Genomic DNA, 14041 nt, shown 5'->3' with positions numbered 1-14041 from the left:
ACTAACACAAGACAGGTGTTTCGGACTCAGGAATCTGTTCAGACTAAGTATAAATGTCTTGGAAGAAGATGACAATATTGACAACTGTGGGAACCAGTTCCCTAGAGGCCAAGAACATCTATGGCCTGTTGGGACCTTTGCCAAATCACAGGGCAGCGAAGCTGAATTTAATACATGTGGATCTGAAGTGGCTTTGCCCTTTTGCCTTGAGAAAATCCATCATTAGAGTAGAACTAAATTAGCTCTGAGCAATATTTTGGCCATTAGAGTCATAAGCAAAACTACTGTTGTCGTGCTGGTTTAAAGGTTACCTCGTAACCCTTCAACCTCAAAATAAATTACTTGCATTTTCTGTTATATCTTTCTCATCAACCTGTTTCTGTTTCCAATTTTCTTTGTCAGCAACAGCAATTGCTGAGGCCGTCCCTTCTCAGACCAGAGGTACAATTTTCTCACTTTCTTCTAGAACTTTGGGAGCACTCATATAGAATACCTTCTGACACACATTTATACATTTGGCACTTCCTTATCATTAACACTGAAGGAGAAAACAAGTTTTTAAATCTGTTTTTTTAGTGTATTTATGCTGACAATTTATTTGGCAATACTGTGATATTTTCATGCACCTGAGCCTGCTGACTTCAGTTGTGTGATTTTAAAGTTGACATATTTCTATAGCTTCTCTGCTGTTACTCAAACTGTCCCAAGATCCTTTTTTTCCCAAATAACTCAATTAACTGCAGTGTTATAAGCTATACTCAAGAAGCTGAATGATAATTACAAGCACCCTTTATGCTCTAATAATCTTAAGAACTTTCATTAGCAGCATGAACGATACCCTCAATTCTTTGTAAAGTATGTTGATAAGTGATTGTGCTTTAGTTATGAAATGCAAGACTTGGTTTAGAGGTTCAGGCCATAGTATCATCCTCCACGTGAGGAAAGCCAGAATTACCGTCTTTTTCGCCCCATAGGACGCACTTTTTCCCCTCCAAAAATGAAGAGGAAATGTGTGTGCGTCCAATGGGGCGAATGCAGGCTTTCCTGAAGCCTGGAGAGCAAGAGGCATTGGTGCGCACCGACCCCTCTCGCTCTCCAGGCTTCAGGAAGCTATCCGCAAGCCTTGCTAGCCCGGTGGGAGTTCCCGCAGGCTCACAAGGCTTGCGGGCAGCAGCCTGCAGCCTGGGCGAGTGTCCGCAAGCCTTGCGCGCCCGGCAGGAGGTCCCGCCGAGCGCGCGAGGCTTGGGGCGGCAGCCTGCAGCCCGAAGCACGCGGAGCCCTCCGGAGGGTGCCCCGTGCTTCGGGCAGGTGTGCGCAAGGCTTGGGGCGGCAGCCGTGGCGGGGGGGAATAATTTTTTTTTATTCATTTCCCCCCCCCAAAAAAAAACAAGGTGCGTCCTATGGGCCGGTGCGCCCTATAGGACGAAAAATACGGTATATCTTGCACGAGGCAATGAAGAGCACATAAAAGCAGAAGGAAGAAGGCAGCCCTTGATCTAGTAGTGATTTGCAGAAGACTGGCAAGGATTTTTGACTCTCAGTTATTTAACAATGGCAAAAACAAAATGCCTTTCTCACTGCTGGAATAAATATATCCTGGGGATGAACCAGGAGGAAGAATTTTTTGTGTAGAAGGATTCTAGTATTCAAAAAAACTTTCTGGCCTAATATTCTTTAATTTTACATGTACCGTATTTTTCGTCCCATAGGGCGCACCGGCCCATAGGACGCACCTCGTTTTTTTGGGGGGGGGGAATGAATAAAAAAAATTTATTTCCCTCCCCAGCCGCGGCTGCCACCCCAAGCCTTGCGCACACCTGCTCGAAGCGGAGGGCTCCCCGTGCTTCGGGCAACAGGCTGCTGCTCCAAGCCTCGCGCGCTCGGCGGGACCTCCTGCCGGGCGCGCAAGGCTTGCAGACACTCGCCCGAAGCACGGGGAGCCCTCCGGAGGGCTCCGCGTGCTTCAGGTGGCAGGCTGCCGCTCCAAGCCTCGCACGCCCGGCGGGACCTCCCGTCGGGCACGCAAGGCTTGCGGACACTCACCCAGGCTGCAGGCTGCTGCCCGCAAGCCTTGTGAGTCCGCGGGAACTCCCGCCGGGCTTGCAAGGCTTGCGGATAGCTTCCTGAAGCCTGGAGAGCGAAAGGGGTTGGTGCGCACCAATGCCTTTCGCTCTCCAGGCTTCAGCGAAAGCCTGCATTCACCCCATAGGACGCATACACATTTCCCCTTCATTTTTGGAGGGGAAAAAGTGTGTCCTATGGGGCGAAAAATACGGTATGTATTTTGCACTAAATTTTGGCTAGTGGACTTTGAGGTTCTAGTAAAAATGCCAACATAGATCCTGCAAGCTTGAAGTTTGCACCTCTCGACATACATGCACTAATGATTCTCACATGCTTGATCCTTCTTTGGGTTTCAAAAGGAGGAAGGACCATGTCTTGGAAGCAAATGGTGCATGTATTTAGGCCAACTCAACAATCCACATGGTGTCAGATTTGCACATTTTCAAGGCTTGATCCTGGGCTCCCCACCCATGAAAAAGATGTTACTTCAGCACAGGCCCAACTGCTTTTAAACAGAATAGACTAGGAGACCAGCCATAGATATTGTCCAGCAGAGCACATTGTAACAACTCACGGCTATTATAGTGAAGCAATATGGATGTGATTCAGGAGATATTAATGTCATGAGCTACATCAGCTTTTTTTCTCCTGTTGGTATGTCCTTTGGTAATCCATGATGAATGCTTGTTGTTCTTGCTTCAACGTAAGCGGTGCATGATTGACCATAACATCCCTCCAAGCAAGTTTGATAGAGAGTTTTGTTACTGCCTCCCCATATTTAATGTCTCCAACTGTTAAAATTTGTTTCAAAGAAAAACAGTCTACTTCACACTGTTTTTATAAGTTTAGTTTCCAAGCAACTTGAAATGTGTCTGCTTAGCTCAGGAGTGGGGGACTGGTGCCCCCCCACTCCTCCTCCAGATGCGGTTGGACTCGAACCCTCATTAGCTGCAGCCAGCATCATCGATGGTCAGGGAGTTCTCTTACCCCTGCCTTAGATGCATGTAAAATAATTGCAGTGACTATTCATTACTAACGAACAGTGTTAGGATATTTATCATCATAACTTAAAACAAACACTACAGTGAACAGGCACTGTGTTTTACATCGATCTAAGCTTTAGCATAATCATCACCATGACATTTATTGCATTTCATTTCATTTCATCTCTCTCAGACCTCACTGCTAACTTCCCCCTGCCCTCTTTACACTCCTACCAGAGAACACAGGAGAACACTTCATGCAACTGTTGAAGTGCACTCTGGTTCAGACAAATGTATTCATGACTTACAATGGTTTATCCAAGTACACTATAGTGAATAAAAATAAAGAAATTGTGCAATAATTATTTAACAACTGTATGGTAATTATGTAGTTTATATCATAGGAATAAGAGTACTAAGAATGAATTCTCTTTCTTTGGCTCAGGAGTATGTTTTTAGCAATGATATAAAATGAAGTTAGGGCAGGAAAGCAAAACTTGACATTTATTTATTTTTTTAGAAATATGATACCAAATTCAGGATGATCCCATCATGTCAGAGAAAATAGTTTGTAAAGAAAGCACAATAACAAAATATTGTTCTTTCAGCTTTAGTCAGATTCTGTCAACTGGATCCTCTTCGAAGTTGAAATAGACGTAGGCATACTCCAAAAATGCGTCTGAAGTTCCCATTGCCCTTGCCTCAGCCCCACCGCTGGCTGAGAATTCTGAAGAGCACCACAGAAGAACTTCTTATGTTCCCCACATCTGAGCACTGGCACTAAAGGGAGAAAAACCCCTGGGATTATTATTTGTGTTATTATTCCAGTGCCAAAGGTTGAGGATAAAAAGAACCCGGCAACTTTTATCTTTTTGTCTGTGCTCATACCCTTCTCACACATGAACTCAGGGCTCTTTAAGATCTATGGGTTTGTGTATTCCTACTGAGATTTCTTTTTCTCTTTTTCTTGGTATTGTGACAAACAGGAACTTTCTATGGAATCTGGAATTGATCCTGGCCAAGAGTACTATGGGCAAGATTACTACAGTTATGAACATGGGTATTATTCATTCTGCATTTTCTATACCACTTCACAACTTTACATGCCAACCAGAGCAAGAATCGAAAGGACTGCTTTAGGCATGGCCAAGCAGTTTTTACACTAGATTGCTTTGAACAGCAGAGCCCAGTACCATATCACAAACTGTGAAAGTCCCTTTGAATTAAAAATCACTTTGTTCGTTCCCTTGGACAGAGTCGGCCCACCCATGACGGCCTCAGGCGGTTGAAGTGCAAGAGGCGGTGCTCTGTTTGTCTCACCACTTCCACCGCTGAGAGGGAGGGGCTTCAGTGTGTAGCATTGCCACCTATCTTCCTCGTTCATGGGAGGAGAAGCCGAGTGAGGGGCAACACTTTGAGGAGCAGCCTGTCTTCCACAGAATTTGGCGATAGCTGGGGCACAGTGGCTAAGGAAGTGGGCTGTGATGGAGTGCACCACAGCCGGCCAGGAGGCAGCAATTCCTATTTGCTGCAGGCATCAAGACGGGACAGGCCGTCCCTGCCCTTGGGCATGCCGCATGTGATTATATTGTTGCGCCTTTCTGTTGTGTCTGTTAATCTTGCAAAACGTCACAACTTTACATGCCAACCAGAGCAAGAATTGAAAGGGCTGCTTTAGGCATGGCCAAGCAGTTTTTACACTAGATTTCTTTACACTAGATTTATTTGTCGCTGCTTCCAAGGACAGGGCCAAGTACAGCATAAAATAGTATTCTAGTCTCCCATTGTGACAAGAGGTGGGGGAGAAATTTGATTCAGTTCACCTTTAAAGTCAAACCAACCTAAGCTGCATTTTCCAAAACAATACGCTGAAACACAACACTTCTTTGAAATCTGCACTTCTCTGAATTTTGAAATGTCGTTCTCTGGAGAATTAATATGTTCAGAAATGCATATACAAGGCAAAGTGTGCATAAAGATGCATATATTGGTGCAGATAATATAGAAAAACACGTTATATTAGTGGAAATTGCTTCGCAAAATGTATATTAGGCAAGATTGCATACGACAATGTGTATATTAGGAGAAGTTTGCATTAAAGTTTGCCAGCCTGGGCTCCTTCAAGAGGAAGGGCAAAATATAAATTGAATGGATGGATGGATGGATAGATGGATGAATAGATAGATAGATGGATAGATAGATAGATAGATGATAGATAGCTGCTTAATTTTCACGAGAACCTCTTTTTTTAAAAAAAAAATTGCAAACTGATGTGAAAATGAAAAGAACTGAACTCATGAGTAGAAAAACAAGAAACCAAGAGAAACCAAAATTGACTGATTCAACCATCCCTTGTTGTAATTGACTACAGTAGTGTCAGAGTGATGGTTACATTACCAACACATGTGTATCTTCCGTGGGCTTCATAGCAGTTTTGTTGTGACCCCCCTGACATTTTCCCCTAGTTCCTCAAAACAGCTGTACAAGAATAAGACTGAGGTAGGAAAGCAAAAGGGCAATTTTTTTAAAAAAAAAGTAAATTGTATGTATATATGTTTGTGTGTCCCTCTTTCCTCACTGCCACCAAAACCAGGAAGATACCATATATTAGATACTGTTTGCTGTAAAACTATAGGAGGCCAAAGGCATGTGACAAGAGTACTCACTTTAAAAAAAAGGAAGCAAGCAAGCTAAGGATGAGTGCTCTTGCATGTATTTGTGAGTATACACAACCAACATGGATACAAACATAGAGGATGTCTGTACCTGGCTTTTTCCCCAGGTACGAATTGCCTCAATACGGAAGTCGTCGCCGATTGCTGTCTCCTTCTGGAATGTATGATGAATATGGCGAAGTGGTTGTGGAAAGCGATGGCGGCTACTATTATAGCCCACAGGGACCTACGGCAGAAGCAGACGTAGGTTTATTCATTTATTTATTTTTTTGCAGTTCCAAATGTATTGACCTTTTGCAAATATTTCAAAGCTCCTAACAGGACATGTGTACATTTGGTAAGCAATTTTTAGGTTCTGACAGGGTCAGCGTCGAGAATACAGTGAGTCAAGGGTCATATGTCTCTTATCTTCACCTTCCATATCCCACTTCTCAAGTGGATGACCTAGACCAGGGTGGGGAAAACCTGTGGATTGGTCATGCCATGACCATTGGCCATGCCAGCTGGGGCTGATGGGAGTTGGAATCCAAAAGCATCTGGAAAGCTACATTTCCCTGGCCCTGATCTAGAGCTCCCTCTGCTGTCGCCTGCCTCTGGGATAGTAGACAGATGTAGAGCAGGGGTCAGCAAACATTTTCAGCAGGGGGCCAGTCCACTGTCCCTCAGACCTTGTGGGGGGCCGGACTATATTTTGGGGAAAAATATGAACGAATTCCTATGCCCCAAAAATCACCCAGAGATGCATTTTAAATAAAAGGGCACATTCTACTCATTGAAAAACACGCTGAATCCCGGCCCTATTTAGAAGGCGATTGGGCCAGATCCAGCCTCCGGGCCTTAGTTTGCCTACCCATGATGTAGAGGATTGAGAGGAAGGAAGTGTACTCTCTGCATCTTCAGAGACATTCCTCCTTGTGGGCACTATAAAACAGACCAATCTTGTAGCATGACCAAAGCCCTAATAATATGTTATCAAGCCTGCTGAAGAATAGCAACCTTGTCCTTGGACTCCACCCCGCAGAAGTAAAGTATGCTACTGCTGGTCACCAAAATCATGTCAGCAAGAGCACGTGGTTATTTACTGTACTGCGGCTGGTATTGGTGAATGGTTAGTAAACACACAATCTAGGCAACTCGCACGATCTGTTGTGTACATTGCAGCTGCAATCTGGTGACAAGCTGTACAGCATCCGTAATATATGCCTAGAACTGAACTGAAATATCTTAGAAGGCATTTTCCTGAGAAAATGCCTGAAATGTTTCTTTTTTGCGGTATTTTGTTCGCACTATTCTTTGGTGGAAGCTGCCATCCCAGGCCCCAGGGGCCTCAGGGGAACTCTAGTTCTGGAGCATTGCAAGAATGCAAAAGGGTGACCAGGAAAGTAAGAAAATACCTTAGGGAATAAAGGGGGAGTGCCTGTGCCTCTGCCAATAAATATGATAGAGAAATTCAAGAGGCCACTTGTTTAGGACTCTAGATGGGTCTATATGGCGGAGCAGAGGGGGAAAGACAGAGAGTTTTAAAACGGTTTCTTTGACATCTATTCATTTTCAGCGCTGCAGCATCATCTAGTGACTAAAGTGATAAAGTGCATTTTATTACAATTGTGGTTTTAAATTATCATATAACTAGTGCATATCTAAAAGCCTTTGGTACAGGCAACAATCAAAATGGTCTAGTGTAAAGATATGCAGAAGATTCAAGTTACTGTGCCAGAGAATTGTCTCCTGCCTCCACTGCAAGCCATACGGAGATCTCTCCCCCCCCCCAAAAAAAAAGACTTGGCCTATGACTTTCACAACTACTTTAGTTTCATTGTTCCTTAGATATTACCAGTTTTGATGTTAAAAACAAGTCTAATCCATATTCTTATTTTGCTTCTTCCCCTCTCGCTTACAATTAACTCTTCATTTCTTCCTGCCGCAAAGTATTCTAGGGCAACATGTTTTCAAGCCAGCCAGCTTTCTAAAATTATAACTAAGCTCCGTTTCTTATGATTTGCAGAGGACAAGTCCTGGTGCAGTTGTTCCCAGAAGAGCTGTAAGTCAGAGGCCAGGGCCTCCAGTAGCTATTAGTGCAGTAGGTGAAGTGGCGGCTATAAAGGCAGGCCCCAGCCAGGGAAGGAAGAAACTCAAAGCAGTGATGCAGCTGAGCCGAATAGCAGTTAGTGCCCCCAAGCCAGGAACCACCACGGAGGCAGCACCATCTCCTTGGAAGAAGGCAAAGATCTTCCCAATGATGCTGCAGAAAGTGAAAGGGAAAGATGCAGATTACGCAGAGCTGGAGGCAGCAGCTCGCCAAGCGGAAGGAGAAGACAGCATGGTTATCAAGGGAAGCTATTTCCAGAAATCAGCCGGTGATGTGATCTCGACAAAGAAGGTTGGCCGTGCCCTGAAGCGCACCTCCAAGAAACTCCGGGAGCGTGGTACATCAGAGGAAGTGAGTGAATCGGATTCAAAGTCAGGGATTTCAATCAGCGTCACGGCGGAAAGCGAGTCTGAAGTGAGCGACTATGGCAGGAAGAAAAGGAGAAGGACGTCGTCGTCTTCAAGTGAGTCATCGTCGTCCGCAAGCAGCACCTCTGCCTCTGATAAAGACTACTTGACAGTGACGCTGGACCAAGACGAAACCACTGAAAGCACAGTGGACTCTGATGAAGAGCGTTCAGATTCGTCCGGGTCCAGTTCAAGTAGCAGCAGCTCCGAAGACGAAACCTCCGATTCTCAGAGCAAAGCGTCCGAAGATACAGAGTCCAAGATGTCGTCGTCGTTGCAGAGCTCCGTCAGCAGCGAATTTACTGCCAGGACAAAGAAAAGCAGGAGCTCGAAGTCCAGTCTCAAGAACCGGTCATCTACAGGAGGAAGTGAATTAGATGACGCCATAGAAGAACTATCAGAAGAAGAAGAAGAAGAAGAGCCACCATCGGCTATAGAAGAGGAGGAGTCAGATGACATTGAAACCTCTAGTAAACAGAGAGGGGGCAGTGAGGACGAAATTGACCCAGAGGAGGACAGTGAGGCAGAGAGAGGAACTACCAAGAGCTCAGCCACTCCAACAGATTCTGAAGATGTCCCCAAAAGGGAGAGGATTCGGAAGAAAGGGCCCACAAAGATTGCAGATACTGCTGAGTCAGAAAATCCCAGTGACTCTACATCTTTTTAGAACACAGGAGGTGGAACAAGAGGTAGACAGTGTGCAGTGAGGTGTGGGTTTTGGTTTGCTGTGCTCTCTCTGTGTTGCTTTTTTAGGAGGGAGGGAGCATTATGCAAGTTTTGGAAACAGTCTGGAAACCTGCCACTAGCCAGCCTGCCACTCTCTTCCATTAAGAGAAATGTTTTGCAGAAGAGTTAAGGGCTCCTAGCTGAACAGTTTCACGAACTTGAATACACACTAATAGGATTGCACAGGGGCTAAAATTATAAGAATAATTAAAAACAGGGTGGCTTGTCCAGATTATAACAACTTTGACAACAAAACTTTTATTACTTATTGATTGATGGGTTGATTGATTGATCAGGTTGAGTCCAGATGTGATTCTTGATTTCTCAGTGTTTCCTGATCCTTAGTAGAAGGCAAACTCCGGTGAATGGGGTTGTGTTAGAAGTGGTGTGAGCTGCTATGAACATTCTTCCTCTGGTGTTTGTGCTGTGAGATGGTTCATTCACTCAGAAAAGCTGAAGCTGCAGTAATCAAGCAAACAGCCAGCGTGTGTGAATTAGCGGTTTCTTTAAATATTGGGGGAGAGGGGTAGATATTTCTATTTCTACCACTGTGTGATTTGCATTTTCTAAAGATGTCTCTGTGCCTTAGAAATCAAATTGCTTTATATATATATATAAACCTTTTCACTGAAGAACTATTTGCATAAATTCTATGCCTACCCAAATTGCTTATAGCTAGGTTCGTTATTTAGCATGGAAACTACTTATTAACTAGATAGATTATTTTTCATTAAATTTACATGGTTAGTGCTCAGATTGGGAGGCCAATTATGAAGATAATTAATAATTATATTGAATCTGTTGCAATTATATTTGGCTGGTTTATTCCAAAGTTTAGGTTTGTGTACTGTAATTCGATTATTGTAAACGAGCAAATCCTTACACGCATCAGGATTTCATGCTAGCAAGACATCATGTGGGGATAAGCATGGTTTCATGTGGTATATTCCCCATCCCCTTTAATTGCAACATCCACATGGTTACACTTGCTTCAGAAACTAAGATTGTCAAGCTGTAAAATACCACTGCTTTCGTGCAATGATCCCCTTGAAGCAGAAATGTCAAGTGCTCTTCATGAGCTGATATTACAATACAATATTTCAAGTGATTAATTCTAGGAGGAAGTGATAATGATTTTCCAAATATGTACCCTATTGGCATATTGTACATACCCTGTTGATCTCTAAGGCTAGTTCATCTATCTGCCTGTGTTTATGGTGTGAAAACTTTGGGAGTTTGGTTATGTCTGACAGAGACAGTTATCATGGAAATAACTCTATGTAAGTTCAGTATCTGATCATGGAGGTAAGCCTATCAAGAGATAAGATGTCATTTGTAATCAACTGCCTCAACTGAATGTATTTCAGAGAGAACTACATAAACCTCAGGCTTTCAGAGAGAGTCCCAGGAAAAGTCACCCATATTTTCTGCAGCTTGGGCTCACTGGTTGGCTTATGGGGTCAAACAGATCAGCCTGAAGATGACATCACACCATTTCCTGGGAAGATACCTCAGTGTGTTTCATTTCCCAAGTTTTTCCAGTATAGCGAATCCACTCCTGCCAACACTAATAAAAATGCAAAACCAAACATGTTAACTTGAAAACACCTTCAGTTCATTATACAAATGGTGTCAGGGAACAGAGATTCTAGAGCAGGCTTCCCCAACTCCTAATTTTGTTGGACTGCAACTCCCATCAACCCCACCTAACACAGCCAATATTCAAGCTTGATGGGAGTTGTAGTCCAGTGACGTCTGGGGGGAACTAGACAAAGGCAGTTCAGAAGTGCTTTGTAATCACCCGCCACCACAGAGATCAAAATCTAGATTCTACTTGCTTCCTCCCTTCCAGGTCATGAATAAAGTGTTTTCCTGCATGCATCCAGTGAGAGATGTTTATAGGATTTGCCTCTTCACACATTCCTCCCCCCTCTCTTTTATTATAGATATTAATGTAAATAGTCTCTACTTCATTTCTGAAACAAAAATACCCATATTGAGGCATTCCTTATTTTAATCTCAATACACAGTGGTTAACAAGTCATTCAGCATATTTTAGTGCAGTTAAATTGATTTTTCTAAAGGAAATTGTTCACTTACCTAATTTTGTTTTCTCGTGGAAGCAATGGAGCTGCCAGTGCTATGCATTTAAAAAACTACACTATAAAATAATTGATTTCTCTCTCTCTCTTTGTCATCACTCAGTGGGCGAGGAAAAAAAGGATCAAGCTGGTTGTTGATCCCGAGTATGAGACCAGCTCCACTGGAGAGGACAGTGCCCCAGAAAGCCAGAGGAATCGTCTCAGCAACCCCAACATTCAAACCAATATCAACGGGAACATCTACATTGCCCAAAATGGCTCGGTTATTCGAACCCGGCGCAGTTGCCTCTCAAACAATTTAAAGGTCACATCCCCTGTGAGGCTGGGGAAACATTTCAAGAAACTTGATAAGTTGGCAGTGACACACGAGGAGAACGTCCCACTCAACACGTTTTCAACGGGGGCATCATCTAGTGACAAACTGAACACAAGACCGTGTAGTGTTTCCTTTGCATCCTCCGCTATAGACGCTGAGAACACAGGAACAAAGTCAGGGGGCAACAGGTTGAAAAGCACAGAAGAGCAGGAGTCCATTGTTGACAACGAGGATGTCAAGGAGCCTTTGGAATTACCCAGCGATCACACGCAGTCAGACGACGACGAACTGTGGATGGGTCCATGGAACAACCTTCACATACCAATGACAAAACTGTGACCTCTCTTTTTCATTTTAATTTTTACTCCCATTTATAACAAAAGTAGGCTTTTTATTGTCACCGAGGAAAACCGTATGAACTTTGTTATCGTGCACATAAGTTGTATACTTTGAACAAAATGCTTTAAAGTAAAAAGGGGGTGGGGGTGGGGGGAAATCCAGAGAATTTGCACTCACATTTGTACCAATTAATTGTTCTTCCCAACAACTCTTTTTGACAGGCTCCGAATTCACTGAACAAATATCATTAAAATGGACTAGTCTTGTTGGCTCTGGAGTTATTGTTTAATAATCATCAAACCACTACTTAAATGCACAGAAATTGATTGATCAAGTTGATTGTAGCTGAGAAGGCAACCATCACACACTTGTTTGATGTGTCGGTAAAGCACATAAAAGCTTTAACCACCGGTCACTGCTGTTTCAGATTTTACCCTGCTGATAATCCTACACCCCTGATCTAAATTATTTTCAGGCTGTGAATTGGCCACTCATGGATGATAAATTCAGTGATTATACACTGCATAAAGGTGGCCTGTGTTGTGCGACCCCTTCTTGTGAAGGTTGAGCCTTTATTTGAATGAAACAAACTATGAAGAAAATCACTAGCTGCCTTGGGAAACAGGTTTTATTTTTATTTTTATTTTATAAAAATGTGCCTTATTTCTAATAAGAATGTATCCAACAATGTAGCAATTTGCTCTCGCTATGTCTTCCTCAAAAAATTAGAAGAGCCATTGACCAGTATGCTCCCTCCCTCCAAATGACTTAAATCAAATATTGTTTGAAACTAGCATGTTGACTCTCTGAAGATCCTTTTCATGTCTTAGATAACTTATGCAGCTCATCTCTGTATCCCTTCTGATCTGTATAACATCTTTTACACACTATGGGCAGCAGTATTAGATAATGTACATGTACTCGAAGTTCTTCCATTCATCATTGCAGGTGCGTTTCTCCACTTATTATCTCTATTGTTAATGCTAAAGTTTGCACAGGAAGCTCCCGTTACAGGTCACTTCACATGGCAGAGTTGGTGTGATGGGAATGAAGGTTGAGATTTGCTCCACACTGTCAACGCATAGTTCAATCTTACATTTGCAGGAATACTAAAAGGCTTAGTGGTGCCAAGCTAGCAATCAGTATGGGGAGCCTGAAAGCCAGTGAGCTCCAGAACCTTCCAGTCTCTTTGCATGACGCACCATTGGGCAGATCCACACCTTACACTTAAAAGCTCGTCCAACACATGTTTCCTGCACACATGTTTCCCCAAAGAGTCCTAGGAACTGTAGTTCCCCCTCTCACTGAGTTACCATTCCCAGCCATCTTAACAAACTACAGTTCCCAGGATTCTTGGGGAAAACATGTGTGCAGTAAATGTATGTTGGATGTGCTTAAAATGGGTGATGTGGGTCAGCGCTTACCTGTCTGTGTGTCTGACATGTCTGGTTCTGCCCTGGTCCCATTTCTTAGCTTCACCCGGGGGGATCAATATTTTTTTTCAAAAAAAATAAAAAGTTAACAAGCCTACTGACTGGTGGATGTACTCAATGTGACTTGACTTTTTTTTTTTTAGCCGAGCAGATTCTTGAGCAATTTTATGATACCATCAGCACATACAAAAAAACCATGCACAGATCTATTCAACTTGCATTCTTGAAAGTGCCTGCCCAGTTTAGATATGTGATGTGACCCTTAAGAATCTACTTCTTCCTGAGGTCCTGCTTCCTCATAGAAATGGACGGCATGCCTTGCATCTAAATAGACCACTTTGCAAATGGGCATATGGAGACTTTAGTGCGTTAGAAGTGGACCAAGTGTATCAAACTGATCACCATAATGCACTCTCTCATTTAACTGCTTTGGATGCTGCAAGCTATAGCCAATGATGGTGTTGCCTTAATGGAAAACTCTTCTGCTTGCACCTAATTGTCACTGATCCCTCTCTACCTACTCCAGAATTCCACATATCCCTTTCTGTTCAAGAGAGTCTCCCCATCACACACACACACTCTCACACACACACACACAAATAAAAACACACTCATCAGATATCAGTTCCGGCACCTCTCAGGTGGGCACCATTGCCATTATAAGAGAACAAAGGACATATTTATGGTGAGTTCCAGCACCTCTTTTTCTAGAAAAATAGCACTGAATAACACATTTATAAAGAGGGGGGAAAGTTAGAGAAAGTGGGGGAGACCCATCAGCTCACATTAAAAAACACACAGCTTTAGCTCAGTCTTTAGGAACAGCTTTTCAGGGAGCAAAAATAGTTGGAAATAAACTTGCAGAAGCAAAGCACCCATTGGATACAACCTATCACATTTACGGCAC

The 14041-nt window shown here is 43.2% G+C and overlaps 2 protein-coding genes across 19 annotated transcripts in view; both read left to right on the top strand.

The window, feature by feature from the left end:
- PCDH15 (protocadherin related 15) overlaps window positions 1-11969 on the top strand; it is a 678468-nt gene extending 666499 nt beyond the window's left edge. For 17 of the 18 annotated variants that reach the window (XM_081189558.1, XM_081189550.1, XM_081189563.1 and 14 more), the window contains 4 exons: window positions 403-441; window positions 4034-4107; window positions 5830-5965; window positions 11150-11969. In XM_081189558.1, the coding sequence (XP_081045684.1) occupies window positions 403-441; window positions 4034-4107; window positions 5830-5965; window positions 11150-11701 (801 nt within the window). In that variant the 3' untranslated portion in view covers window positions 11702-11969. The remainder of the gene's footprint in view (window positions 1-402; window positions 442-4033; window positions 4108-5829; window positions 5966-11149) is intronic. The other variant, XM_081189557.1, reaches the window with a different exon arrangement.
- On the top strand, window positions 7499-11141 carry LOC308584762 (uncharacterized protein). The gene has a single exon (XM_081189799.1). It carries the CDS (start codon window positions 7866-7868, stop codon window positions 8883-8885), a length of 1020 nt encoding a protein of 339 aa, XP_081045925.1. The 5' UTR covers window positions 7499-7865; the 3' UTR covers window positions 8886-11141.
- Window positions 11970-14041: the final 2072 nt, after the last annotated feature.

This window comes from Podarcis bocagei (assembly GCF_964188305.1).
Source record: "Podarcis bocagei genome assembly, chromosome: 4".
NCBI lineage: Eukaryota > Metazoa > Chordata > Lepidosauria > Squamata > Lacertidae > Podarcis > Podarcis bocagei.
The sequence above is the reverse complement of the archived record's forward strand: the minus strand, read 5'-3'. Positions and strand labels throughout refer to the sequence as shown.

Excerpts from the sequence above, each read along its gene's own strand:
- LOC308584762 (XM_081189799.1), top strand. The coding sequence starts at position 7,866 with ATGCAGCTGAGCCGAATAGCAGTTAGTGCCCCCAAGCCAGGAACCACC.